We start from the raw sequence: 12,797 nt of genomic DNA on the forward strand, positions 1-12,797 counted from the left end.
GTGTTGTGTATTTCTATATATACAGGTACATTTAAATATTTGCACGTTTGAGAGAAAATATCATTTACTTGTTTTAAAGGATGCAGTTAAAGCAGAGGAGCAAATGGACCCAATCCATTTGTTGCCTCTTTCACTTTCTTTTGTTAAATTATGAGTTCTTTCCACTTTCTTCTCCGCATTTGCAATTTCCCCTTTGGATTTCAGCTCTCAAAACTCCTCCTCCCTCTCCTTACAACCATGAAGCTTTGCTTTCTCAGTTCGCCCCATGTATGCACTGTTCCTCCTCCCCTTTGAGTTTGTTTCTACGGGCAGACCTTACTGGCACACACTGTCTATGCTCTGTGTTTAAAGAGCAAAGAATTATCTCAGGAAAAAGATACGCAAAACAAAAAAGGAACTTTGCCTGTCGAAGAGTGGGACAGGAACTCAAGGAAAATAAATACCTTTTTCCATTCTGAGAGGAAAATAACGTGTGATGGCAACAAAAGTAAGATTTTGCTTCTTGGAAATATCTTTTTGATACTGCAACAAACAAGTGTAAGTGAAGTGAAGCAATTGAAGTAAACACCATTGTGCTCATGTTCTGGAGTCTGAGATAGCCCAATACATAAAACATAAACACCAGTTTACTTAGATGTCTACTATGGAGTGACCCAGAATTCTCTCCAATTTCACAAGAATTTATTGTCTTCCCAGTTTTCAGGTTCATGCCATACAAAAGTGGTAACTTGTCTGAGCATGTATCAGCACCAAGCATTTCATTAGGTATGCCTCCACAATTGAATATGCATCATATTAAAAGTGTTTATCCACTTATCTCATTCCTCCAACACTTTTGGAGGGGAGTAGATTAACGGCTAACATCTATCACGGTGAGTATGATATTTTAGCTTCTATCATCGTCAGGCCAGATCTCATAGGTTGGGTTAGGATAAAACTGCAGACTGCTCACATGGTTTGAAAAATGCACAAACTGCAGAACCAAACCAGTTGGTCTAAACTTTCCAAAACTTTTTTTCTTTCCTTGTTTTCCCTCATAAGCAATTGTTTTGCCTTGTATATTGCAGATGACACTTTCCATTGTTTGGATGTTTATGCTCACATGGCATTGTCCAGTCATTTCCTACCGAAAAATTCAACATGGGATGAAAGATCCAGAGATCAGGAGGGACCACGCGGAGCAGGACTACTATCGTGATGCCAGGTGTACATCTAGCCTAACTAACACACACTACGTTCTGTTTGTAACAGAGATTTAAATACTTATTTTCCAAACAATTTAAGACCAAGGGCATTTCAACCATCAGTAATACTCAGCTCCGGTATGGCGGGTACAGTAGAACTTCTAAAGTTGACCACCGAGAGGTTCTAAAATTCAGAATTTGACCAGCCTCTATGTTCGCACATGAGTTTAAACTACTGTTGTTGTCTCCGACGTCATGCATTAGCGAGAGACCTCAGCGTGCCTCACAAGACTTCGATACAGTGAGCATCAAAGGATTAACTGCTTGAATTTCTTTTACTTTGACCTTTTGTGCCTTTTTTTTTTTTTTTGCAACACAGTAAAATAAACTATTTTAATAAAGGGTGTAAGGAGCGTGAGAAGGTGAGATGAAAAAATGAATTTACACAAAAAGTTAGGTGAAAGTGAACCCATGTTCAAAGAAATAAGAGCCCAGCATCAAGTGCAAAAGTGTTTTACTGTTACATTTTACTATTAACAGTGCACAAATGTGTTTTATGGTGGTGGCATTTTGACCTATAATGGATTCTTTCTATTTCTATTATTTTAGTTGTGGGGAAAAAAATGCAAATGTAAAATATGAACATATCAGAGGTTGACCATTGAGTTTGAGCTTAGATTTTCCCCTGTATTAAATACTTCTCTTTTGATGGACGTTTGTTATAAGAAAACAATTGGAATATGCCTCGTTAGATAACTGGTCTGATTGTTGTATGAAGGAGTACAGAGTGTCGCCGGTGCTGTGACCCAGGAGAGTATGCCAGCCAGGACTACCCACAGTACCGGATTGTACCTCAGATCAACATTACCTTATTGAAAGGTAGGATCACAATGAAAACACATCTTACTACAGTTATCTGAAGTATTCATATATGCACATAAACACAACTCAATACATATGACAAGTCTTTGTGAGTGGGTACCCACATCAATTTTGCAGAGAGGACACTAGATTGTCTCCAAGAATCAAAACTATACTGAGTATTTTGCTTGATTTAAGAGCTAATCACTCTTTAATATATACAGAAAACATGTATATTAGTCCATGTGGTATGTATGCAATATGTAGGTTTATTTGACAAGAGGATTTTTTTTCCCCAAACAATTAAATTCATACTTCCTTGCTCTTGAAATTAATAATGATGACTTCATAATGAAGCACGGTGGGCGTCTGGTTAGAGCGTCTGCCTCACAGTTCTGAGGACCCGGGTTCAAATCCGGGCCCGCCTGTGTGGAGTTTGCATGTTCTCCCCGTGCCTGCGTGGGTTTTCTCCGGGCACTCCGGTTTCCTCCCACATCCCAAAAACATGCATTAATTGGAGACTCTAAATTGCCCATAGGTGTAACTGTGAGTGCGAATGGTTGTTTGTTTGTATGTGCCCTGCGATTGGCTGCGATTGGCTGGCAACCAGTTCAGGGTGTACCCCGCCTCCTGCCCGATGACAGCTTGGATAGGTTCCAGCACGCCCGCGACCCTAGTGAGGAGAAGCGGCTCAGAAAATGGATGGATGGATGGACTTTAAGAGCTCATCACTCTTTAATATATACAGAAAACATGTATATTAGTCCATGTGGTATGTATGCAATATGTAGGTTTATTTGACAAGAGGATTTTTTTCCCCCAAACAATTAAATTCATACTTCCTTGCTCTTGAAATTAATAATGATGACTTCATAATGAAGCACGGTGGAAGACTGGTTAGAGCGTCTGCCTCACAGTTCTGAGGACCGGGGTTCAAATCCCGGCCCCGCCTGTATGGAGTTCGCATGGTCTCCTCGTGCCTGCGCGGGTTTTCTCCGGGCACTCCGGTTTCCTCCCACATTCCAAAAACATGGATGGTAGGTTGATTGAAGACTCTAAATTGCCCTTAGGTGTGAATGTGAGTGCGAATGGTTGTTTGTTTATGTGGGCCCTGCGATTGGCTAGCAACCAGTTCAGGGTATAGCCCGCCTCCTGCCCGAAGATAGTTGGAATAGGCTCCAGCACGCCCGCGACCCTTGTGAGGATAAGCGGCTCAGAAAATGGATGGATGGATGGACTTCATAATGGGCAAATTATTCTCCCCAAAATAATTTGGGTAAAGAAGAGAAGCTGTTTCATATGATTCAGGTTTGCAATGAAAAGGTATACAAAAGCATAATGTTTGACAATTTACTTATAACACCTTATAAATATTCCCCAAATAACTACAATTTTGTGATTATTATAATTTCTTTGGATTGCATTGGAATCAGTTACAAGTCTTTCTGTGTTCAAGCCTTAGAGACAAGCCTTCTCTTGATTTAGGTTTTTTGACCTAACCTTAATATTTGTTATTTTATAAAAACAAAATAGCCTTCTTCTTTAGCCTCTAGGCTAAATCTGATATTAATAGAGGCCTGCGCTATGAGGAGAATTATAATATTGATGTTTTGAATAATGAGTCGCCGATGGTGTAGTGGTTCACTCGCCTAACTTCTGTGCAGGCAGTGTAGCTTCAGTACCTCCTCAGTGATGGAGAACGGTTTGTCTGTGTAATACAGATGTGAAAATTGTTGATACCCAAAGAAAAGAACGAAAGATAGAAAACTCCATGATAAAACAGAAATAACTTGAAATGATAGAAGTCATAACAAATAAAGATTTTACTGAAAACTAACTTGGGAAAATCAGGCAGTGCATCATTTTTGTGATCCAGTCGAATGATTCACTTATTCTAGCTAATGTAAGAAAGCCAATGAGAAATAGTATAGCTAATCAAAATACTTCTTTCACATATATTATTCAAGAACCTTCTCAGTAGAATATGAATAAACCCACAAATTAAGTGCAATTCTCAACATTACAAAGTTACAACATTCACTGTGTGTATAGAATTTTTTACAGTTACAGTTATTATAGGTGATACTCACAGTTCATATTCAGACTCACTTTTATTCTTAGATACAAAAGTTTCTCAGTGTATCACGTGTCGCACCGGTCCAACGGTCCAGGGATGAGTGATAGAAATCTGTTTCTGTTGAAAATAGCACGAGCCATGAGGATGATGATAGAAATTAATCTATTCTTGATGATTTGTGGAATCTCACAATAACCGTCAAATACTGTAGCTTGCAGTTATTCACAAATAGAATATATTTACATTGAAGTCATCATAATTCATTGTTGAATGACTGACTTAGCCACCCAGTTTTGATCTGAATGCATCAATCCATCTCGGTTTAGTGAAAATATACTTTAAATATGCTTTATACAGTAAAAATACAGTATTCAAGCCATAATCTGCAAGTGCATAATCTGCACTTGGCAAAGTGATATTGTAGGGCATTTATCTTCTTCATTCTGTGGCATCACTCATATTTAATACAATGTGAATACGGGAGGTGCATTCTAAATGCGCGAGTTGACGGCAGGTTCTGCTCACCAATATTATAAGCATACTGTAGTTATAAAGATGACATAAAACCAGTTTCCAATGGTTGCTGAACTACAATCATTTAACAGGGCAATAATTTCCTGCAACTACGTTTTCCCTTAGATTTGCGGTTTGTAAATTCTTTGAGTTTGTAATAATGCTGTGAAAAAGTAAGCAGTTTAGCATATGGTGTCATATGTGTGTGTGTTCCGGGTTTTGTCTTCCCCCCCTGTTTCACACACACCTGCTCCTGTGAGCATCTTCATCACCTGTGCCTCGTTCACCCTAATTACCCCTTGTATATAACCTCGTGTCTCATTTCCTCTCGTTGCCAGTTCGTTGTACCTTGTCGTCGCGTTCCAGCATTCCTTGTTTCCACGTCATAGATTCACAGTAAGACCTGACCCTGTTCCGATTATCGACCTTGTCTCTTTGCCTCATGTTTTTGGATACTGTTGCCTCTCTTGGATTGCCTGCCTGTGTACCGACCTATGCCCGTCTATTAAACCTCTCTTTTTGGAAACTGTCCATTTGTTTTGGAGTCGTGCATTTTTGGGTCCTATCCTCTGTTCCGTTCATGACAGAACGAACTGGCCAGAACATGGACCCAGCAGACTCAGACCCGGTGCGCAAGGCCCTTCAAGCGCAGGGTCAACGCCTCGCGAAGCAGGATGAGCAGATTGCCGCCCTCCACCTTCATCTAGAGGGACTGTCAAGGAATCAGGACAATATGATGAGACAGGTGGCCTCGCAGTTTGAACTTCTTTTGAAATTTTTTCAAGAGAAGGAACCAGTTGGCACCACACCCAGTACTGCCACGGTATTTCCGTGTGAAGTAGTCACCATGCAGCCACCTGCCACCTCCGCTGCTGTCTGCCCACAGCTCTCTCGACCGGAGAGGTTCTCTGGAGAATCTGGGAACATTAAGCCGTTCATCACGCAGTGCGAACTCCACTTTGAACTGCAGGCAGCCGCCTTCCCCACCGAGCGGGCAAAGATCGCATTCGTCATTTCCCACCTGACTGGTCGTGCGGAGGCGTGGGCTACTGCTGAATGGAGCCGCAATTCCGCCGCGTGTCATTCATGGGCTTTTTTCGTCAAGACTATGGAGCAAATTTTTCAATTTTCCACTCCTGATTGTGAGGCAGCTCGCTCCCTTGTCACCTTACAACAAGGCAAGCGCAGGGTGTCAGATTACGCGATTGAGTTTCGCATTCTAGCAGCAGAGACTCATTGGAATAATCGGGCGCTACTCGATGCCTTTTTTCAAGGACTATCCCCCGCCGTCAAGGATCATTTAGTCCCGCTAGACCTGCCAACGCCCTCAAGATCGACAGAAGGCTTTTGGATCGCGAGCTGGATGGAGATCGGCGGAGGGATGCTTCACCGCGCACTTGGAGGACGAGCCTCGGTGACAAGCCAAACCAAGGCAGATTCCCTGCTGCCAGTCTCAATCCACTGGCTAGCGTCACCACGGATGAGCCCATGCAACGGGGCAGGTTCCTTCTCTCCTCTGAGGAACGTCAACGCCGGCTGAGGGAAGGGCGGTGCTTCTACTGCGGTCAGTTGGGTCATTCCGTGAGCAACTGTCACGTCAAAGTTGCCGGTGCCGGTAGCCAGGGCACGGGAGAGGTGAGTCTGAATTTCATTAAGGAAGACCCTACACGGGTTCTTCCTAAAGTGACACTATGCTCTCCTGATCAAGAAATTCATACACCTGTTTTAATTGACTCTGGTTCTGATGCAAACTTACTCAACTCCATCCTTGTTAGACGTATGCACCTTAGAACCTTTGGAATAAAACGGCACCAACACCTATGCTGCAGACGGCAGTTTTATGGGCAAGATCACTCACCGCACCCAAACACTCACATTGACATTCCCTGATTCTCACTCGGAACGTATTAGTTTTCATGTTTTTGACGCCATGAATCATGACGTTATCTTAGGGAACCCATGGTTGAAATTACATAACCCCCACATTGACTGGTCCTCTGGGCAGGTTATGTCATGGGGCAGCAATTGCGCCCGGAACTGTTTCAAGCCGCCATGTGATGTTCAGGGTCATGTTTCTAAGGACAATCCACAGACCCCATCTGCGGATCCTGATTTATCTCAAGTGCCCACCTGTTATCAGGATATTAAAGATGTTTTTTCCAAGTCCAAGGCCAAATCCCTTCCACCCCACAGACCTTATGACTGTGCTATTGACTTGCTGCCTGGAACCACACCCCCACGAGGGAGGTTGTTCTCTCTTTCAGGGCCGGAACACAAGGCCATGAAGGAATACGTAGAAGAATCACTGGCAGCCGGGATCATTCGCCCATCTTCATCCCCTGCGGGAGCAGGATTTTTCTTCGTGGACAAGAAAGACAAGACCCTGCGACCCTGTATCGATTACCGGGGTCTCAATGAGATCACGGTAAAAAACAGGTACCCTCTTCCTCTCATCTCCACCGCCTTTGAGTTCCTGGAGGGAGCCAAGATTTTCACAAAACTGGATTTAAGAAATGCATATCATCTAGTCAGGATAAGGGAGGGGGATGAATGGAAAACAGCATTTAACACACCAACGGGACATTATGAATATTTGGTAATGCCTTTTGGGCTTACTAACGCTCCAGCTGTTTTCCAGAACCTTGTCAACGATGTCCTGCGCGACATGTTGAATGTTTATGTTTTTGTTTATTTAGATGATATTCTGATATTCTCCCCGGATGAGGAGACTCACATTATTCATGTCCGCTCTGTTTTGCAGCAGTTACTGCAGAATCAACTCTGTCAAGGCTGAGAAATGTGAGTTCCACCAGGCGTCCGTTTCTTTTCTGGGTTTCGTCCTGGCTCAAGGTGAAGTCAAGATGGACCCTTGCAAAGTCGATGCCGTTATTAATTGGCCTACTCCCACGTCACGCAAATATGTACAAAGGTTCTTAGGGTTCGCAAACTTCTACAGGAAATTCATCAGGAATTTCAGTTCTATAGCCTCTCCTTTGCATGATCTTACCTCGCCACACAAACCTTTTGTATGGAACCCGCTTTGTCATGCAGCTTTTCAAAAACTTAAGTCGAGCTTTACCTCCGCTCCCATCCTTACTTTGCCAGATCTCAAACAGCAGTTTGTGGTAGAAGTCGATGCGTCTGATGCCGGAATAGGAGCAGTGCTCTCCCAGAAGTCTCTCAAGGATGAGAAGTTACATCCTTGTGCGTTTCTCTCCAAAAAATTGACCCCAGCTGAAAAAAATTATGACATTGGCGACCGTGAACTGTTGGCAGTCAAGGTGGCTTTGATGGAGTGGAGGGACTGGCTAGAGGGGGCACATACTCTGTTTTTAGTATGGACAGATCACAAGAACCTTGAATATATTAAAACTGCCAAAAGATTAAATGCGAGGCAGGCTAGATGGGCTCTTTTCTTCTCTAGATTTAATTTTACGTTATCATACCGACTGGGTTCTAAAAATGGTAAGCCAGATGCTTTGTCACGCATTTTCTCCAAGGAGAGTTCTTTGTCCGACCCTAAGACTATTTTGCTTAAGTCATGCTTCATTTCCGCTTTTGTTTGGGACATTGAGACTGCGGTTGAAGGGGCTCTGAAAGACACTCCTAGCCCTGAAGATTGCCCTGAGAACAGGCTTTATGTGGTTCCGACCTTAAGGGGAAAAGTCATCCACTGGGCTCACACGAACCGAACGGTATGTCACCCAGGCATTGCCAAGATGCTATCAGTGGTCGAACAGCGCTTTTGGTGGCCTAATGTTAGGAGGGATGTTAGCGATTACGTCAATGCTTGCCAGGTATGTGCTGCTAACAAGGCCTCTCATCAACGTCCTTCTGGGGAGTTGCGACCCCTGCCAATACCACAACGTCCTTGGTCAGACATTTCCGTAGACTTTGTTACAGGATTACCGGCCTCTAAAGGCAATACCACCATTCTTACAGTTGTTGACAGGTTCTCTAAGATGGTGCACTTCATTGCACTTCCAAAACTCCCCTCAGCTAAAGACACTGCCGAGCTAATGATTAATCAGGTTTTTAAGTTCCATGGTTTCTCCAAGAATGTGGTGTCTGATAGGGGTCCCCAATTCATTTCGCAATTTTGGAAGGAGTTTTGTAAACTCATGGGTGCTACCGTCAGTCTGTCATCCGGGTTTCATCCTGAAACCAACGGCCAAACAGAGAGGCTGAACCAGGACCTGGAGACGGGTGCTCCGATGTCTCTCTTCACAGGAGCCGCGATCCTGGTCTCAGAAACTGGTTTGGGTCGAATTCTCCCACAATTCCCTCCCCTCTGCATCCACTGGTCTATCGCCTTTTCACGTTGTGCATGGTTACCAACCATCTCTGTTTCCTGCCATAGCCCCAGAATCCACAGTTCCAGCGGCATTAACCTTGGTGAGACGCTGCAGGAGGACCTGGGAGCGAGCCCGCCAGATGCTGCTGCGCCAGGGACGGTCCTACAAAGCCGCTGCTGACCGTCGGAGGACACCGGCCCCGGACTACAAAGTGGGTCAGCGAGTTTGGCTTTCGACCAAACATATTCCACTCCGGGTGGAGTCCAAGAAGCTCGCTCCCAGGTTCGTTGGGCCCTTCCCCATCACAAAAATCATCAACCCTGTCACCGTGAAGCTGAGGCTCCCAAGGTCTATGCGGGTCCACCCTACTTTTCACGTCAGCCTACTCAAGCCAGCCCGGGAGTCCCCTCTGGTCCCGCCTTCCAGGCCCCCTCCTCCCCCCCGGTTTGTGGATGGGGGCCCTGTCTTCTCTGTGAAGCGGCTGTTGTCATCTCGTCGGAGGGGCAGGGGGTTTCAATATCTGGTGGACTGGGAGGGCTATGGGCCTGAGGAGCGTTCCTGGGTACCGTCTGCGTTTATCGTGGATGATTCGCTCATTCGGGACTTCCACGTTGCGCATCCAGGGGCCCCAGGGCCGTCTGGGGCCGGCCGTTAAGGGGGGGGGGGGGGGGGGGGGGGGGGGGTACTGTCATATGTGTGTGTGTTCCGGGTTTTGTCTTCCCCCCCTGTTTCACACACACCTGCTCCTGTGAGCATCTTCATCACCTGTGCCTCGTTCACCCTAATTACCCCTTGTATATAACCTCGTGTCTCATTTCCTCTCGTTGCCAGTTCGTTGTACCTTGTCGTCGCGTTCCAGCATTCCTTGTTTCCACGTCATAGATTCACAGTAAGACCTGACCCTGTTCCGATTATCGACCTTGTCTCTTTGCCTCATGTTTTTGGATACTGTTGCCTCTCTTGGATTGCCTGCCTGTGTACCGACCTATGCCCGTCTATTAAACCTCTCTTTTTGGAAACTGTCAATTTGTTTTGGAGTCGTGCATTTTTGGGTCCTATCCTCTGTTCCGTTCATGACATATGGACACAAATAAAGTCACAACATAATCATAATAATAAAAAGATTGCTGCACACAGAGTTACTGTTTATCTCTCTTTTTCCTCTCCTATAGGTGAGAAAGGTGAGGTTGGTGAAAGGGGAGCTTATGGTAAACCAGGCAGAACAGGTCAAATGGGCCCACCAGGTTCTAGTGGCACGAAAGGAAGCAAAGGTCGCATGGGTGTTCCAGGGGAGCCCTGCAAGTCCTCCTTTGCAGCCTTCTCTGTGGCCCGCAAGAAGGGTATCCACTCCAACCACTATTACCAGACACTGACATTTGACACAGAGATAGTAAATCTTTATGGACACTTCAACATGTTTTCAGGTAAGTTTTATTGCTATGTGCCGGGGATCTACTACTTCAGTCTGAATGTGCACACATGGAACCAAAAGGAGACTTACCTTCACGTGATGCACAATGAAAAGGAGGTTGTGGTCCTCTACGCGCAACCCAGTGATCGCTCCATCATGCAAAGCCAAAGTCTGATGTTGGAACTTGAAAGCGGTGACCAGGTCTGGGTCAGACTCTACAAAGGAGAACGTGAGAATGCCATCTTCAGTGACGAAATTGACATTTACATAATATTCAACGGGCATCTGATTAAACACAAAGATGAGCTGTAGATTGCACAATGGCCTAGTTTTAATGGTAATATAGTATTAATGGCAATGGTTCAATGGTATAATATTACTAGAAAATTGGTTTGGAACTTGTTCAGTTGATCATCATTATTGCTCTAGAATTTTTATATATATGCAGTGGTGGTACATAAGTATATCTGTTTTAACTTAAACTTTACAGTAAATAGGTTGATATGTGGCACGGTGACTGGTTAGAGCGTCAGCCTCACAGTTCTGAGGACCCGGGTTCAATCCCCGGCCCCACCTGTGTGGAGTTTGCATGTTCTCCCCGTGCCTGCGTGGGTTTTCTCCGGGCACTCCGGTTTCCTCCCACATCCCAAAAACATGCATTGATTGGGGACTCTAAATTGCCCGTAGGCATGATTGTGAGTGCGAATGGTTGTTTGTTTCTATGTGCCCTGCGATTGGCTGGCAACCAGTTCAGGGTGTACCCCGCCTCCTGCCCGATGACAGCTGGGATAGGCTCCAGCACGCCCGCGACCCTAGTGAGGAGAAGCGGCTCAGAAAATGGATGGATGGATGAAGGTTGATATGTTCGATGCAGTCAGTCAACCTCTATTTGGTACACATTTTGGCTTCTGCAGATGACCTTATGAACCAAAATATAATTTTTTTTGGTTTGTTGGACTAAACAAAGGCTGGGATGCTTATACAAATAAACTTGAGACTAAACTGAACTGAAACATATTACAATACTTTGTTACATTGGGTCAATTCATATAATGAAATTTTAATAGCTTTACTTTTGGTACATGTGCTTCATAACATACTGTTCACATATGCACTGTACAGAGCGAGGCATAACAGAAGATTATGGTGTAGCCCAACTAACATGCAAATCAACAATTAAAATCAGTGTAAATATTAGTCCAATAGTCAAGTGCCAGAAAATGTTTTGTGATTTAGACAAAAACCTTTTAATGAATGGCAAGCTTTGCAAGTTGTGCATTGTTAGATATTTCAGAGGGTTTTACAGTAAATTACTGGCAACGGAGTTGCCAGTAAGTTACTTTAAACTTGAATTTACAGTAACATACTGGAAACACTGTTGCGTTGCCAGTAAGTTATCCCTCATCGTTCCTCCCTGTTTAATAATTTATTCTTTGGTCCATGTCCCATTAGCTCTCAAAGTTGAATAATAACAAACAAATAAACTGTTTCTATAATAACTTCCTTGGTGGAGGCAATAGGGTGACAATTAACTCTTATTTTTTCGGCAGATTTATTTACAGTATATAGTCAATTTCATACAAGGATGTAATTCAATATGCTTTACACAGAGCTAAATAAGGCAAATAACATAAATATATACAATTACATCAAGTAAGATAAACAAACACAAGTGTGCTAAAATGAAGAAATAAAACAACACTTTCTCGAATTTGAGCCAGTATGAGAGCTGTTTCATATACAGCACTATAATCAACAATCACAATAATAAAGACATTCAAAGATTTATAACTCTTTGACAATGTCAGTCCAAACTGACTGGGAAGTTTTGCATCACCAGTAATGAATATAATACTGTAACTAAATAATGACCAGTAAGTGTTCTATATGTTTATAATACATTGTTGTCCAAAACATTTATACATGTATAAATGTACAAAACTCTGTTATTGTAAGGGAACGCTTTCTATCCATATGCCTTTCTTATTAAAAATGAAAAATATATTGTTGAATACCAAACTGTATGATGTACTATATATTTAATGGTATCACAAACAACTGAAGTACCATTATAAACTCCCTTTCTTTAAGTTTTCCATCAATCTTCAGATTTAAATAATTTTAGACCCATCTCCAAACTCCCATTTTTATCTAAAATTGTAGAAAAAAAATGGCGTCTTACCACTTAATCTCTTTTATGAGCAATAATCAGTTGTTTGAGAAATTTCACTCTGGTTTCCACTCGCTACAGAGCACTGAGACTGCTTCGGACAAGGTCTCTAATGTTTTGCTGCTTGCAGCTGACACAGGCCAGTCTTTTATTTTAATACTCCTTGACCTCAGCTCAGTATTTGACACTGTGGACCATGATGTCTTGCTCAACCGTCTGAAAAATTTGTTGGCATCAGTGATGTGATTCTGGACTGCTTGATATCGTATCTGTCAAATATGTCCTT

General features: G+C 43.4%; 1 protein-coding gene across 6 annotated transcripts; it reads left to right on the forward strand.

Moving 5' to 3' along the window:
- Window positions 1–285: 285 nt before the first annotated feature.
- On the forward strand, window positions 286–12,345 carry c1qtnf1 (C1q and TNF related 1). Of its 6 annotated transcripts, XM_061755216.1 has the most exons (5): window positions 286–487; window positions 1,068–1,204; window positions 1,963–2,063; window positions 10,103–10,270; window positions 10,355–12,345. In XM_061755216.1, the coding sequence occupies exons 1-5, from the start codon at window positions 476–478 to the stop codon at window positions 10,651–10,653; spliced, it is 717 nt and encodes a 238-aa protein (XP_061611200.1). In that variant the 5' UTR covers window positions 286–475; the 3' UTR covers window positions 10,654–12,345. The 6 variants fall into 6 exon arrangements, with proteins under 6 accessions (XP_061611200.1, XP_061611199.1, XP_061611197.1 ...); XM_061755215.1 differs by having other exon boundaries at window positions 10,103–12,345; XM_061755213.1 differs by lacking the exons at window positions 10,103–10,270; window positions 10,355–12,345 and adding an exon at window positions 8,996–10,081 and having other exon boundaries at window positions 286–537.
- The last annotated feature ends 452 nt before the right edge of the window (window positions 12,346–12,797 follow it).

This window comes from Phyllopteryx taeniolatus, chromosome 19, assembly GCF_024500385.1.
Source record: "Phyllopteryx taeniolatus isolate TA_2022b chromosome 19, UOR_Ptae_1.2, whole genome shotgun sequence".
NCBI classification, from domain to species: Eukaryota; Metazoa; Chordata; class Actinopteri; order Syngnathiformes; family Syngnathidae; genus Phyllopteryx; species Phyllopteryx taeniolatus.

Bases quoted from the DNA above. Each gene is read 5' to 3' on its own strand.
- c1qtnf1 (XM_061755211.1), top strand. From the start codon at position 6,476: ATGGGCAAGATCACTCACCGCACCCAAACACTCACATTGACATTCCCT. The intron at 7,072-7,396 runs GTACCCTCTTCC...TCTGTTTTGCAG, and splicing joins GAGATCACGGTAAAAAACAG to CAGTTACTGCAGAATCAACT. The intron at 7,435-8,995 runs GTGAGTTCCACC...TTCCTGCCATAG, and splicing joins CTCTGTCAAGGCTGAGAAAT to CCCCAGAATCCACAGTTCCA.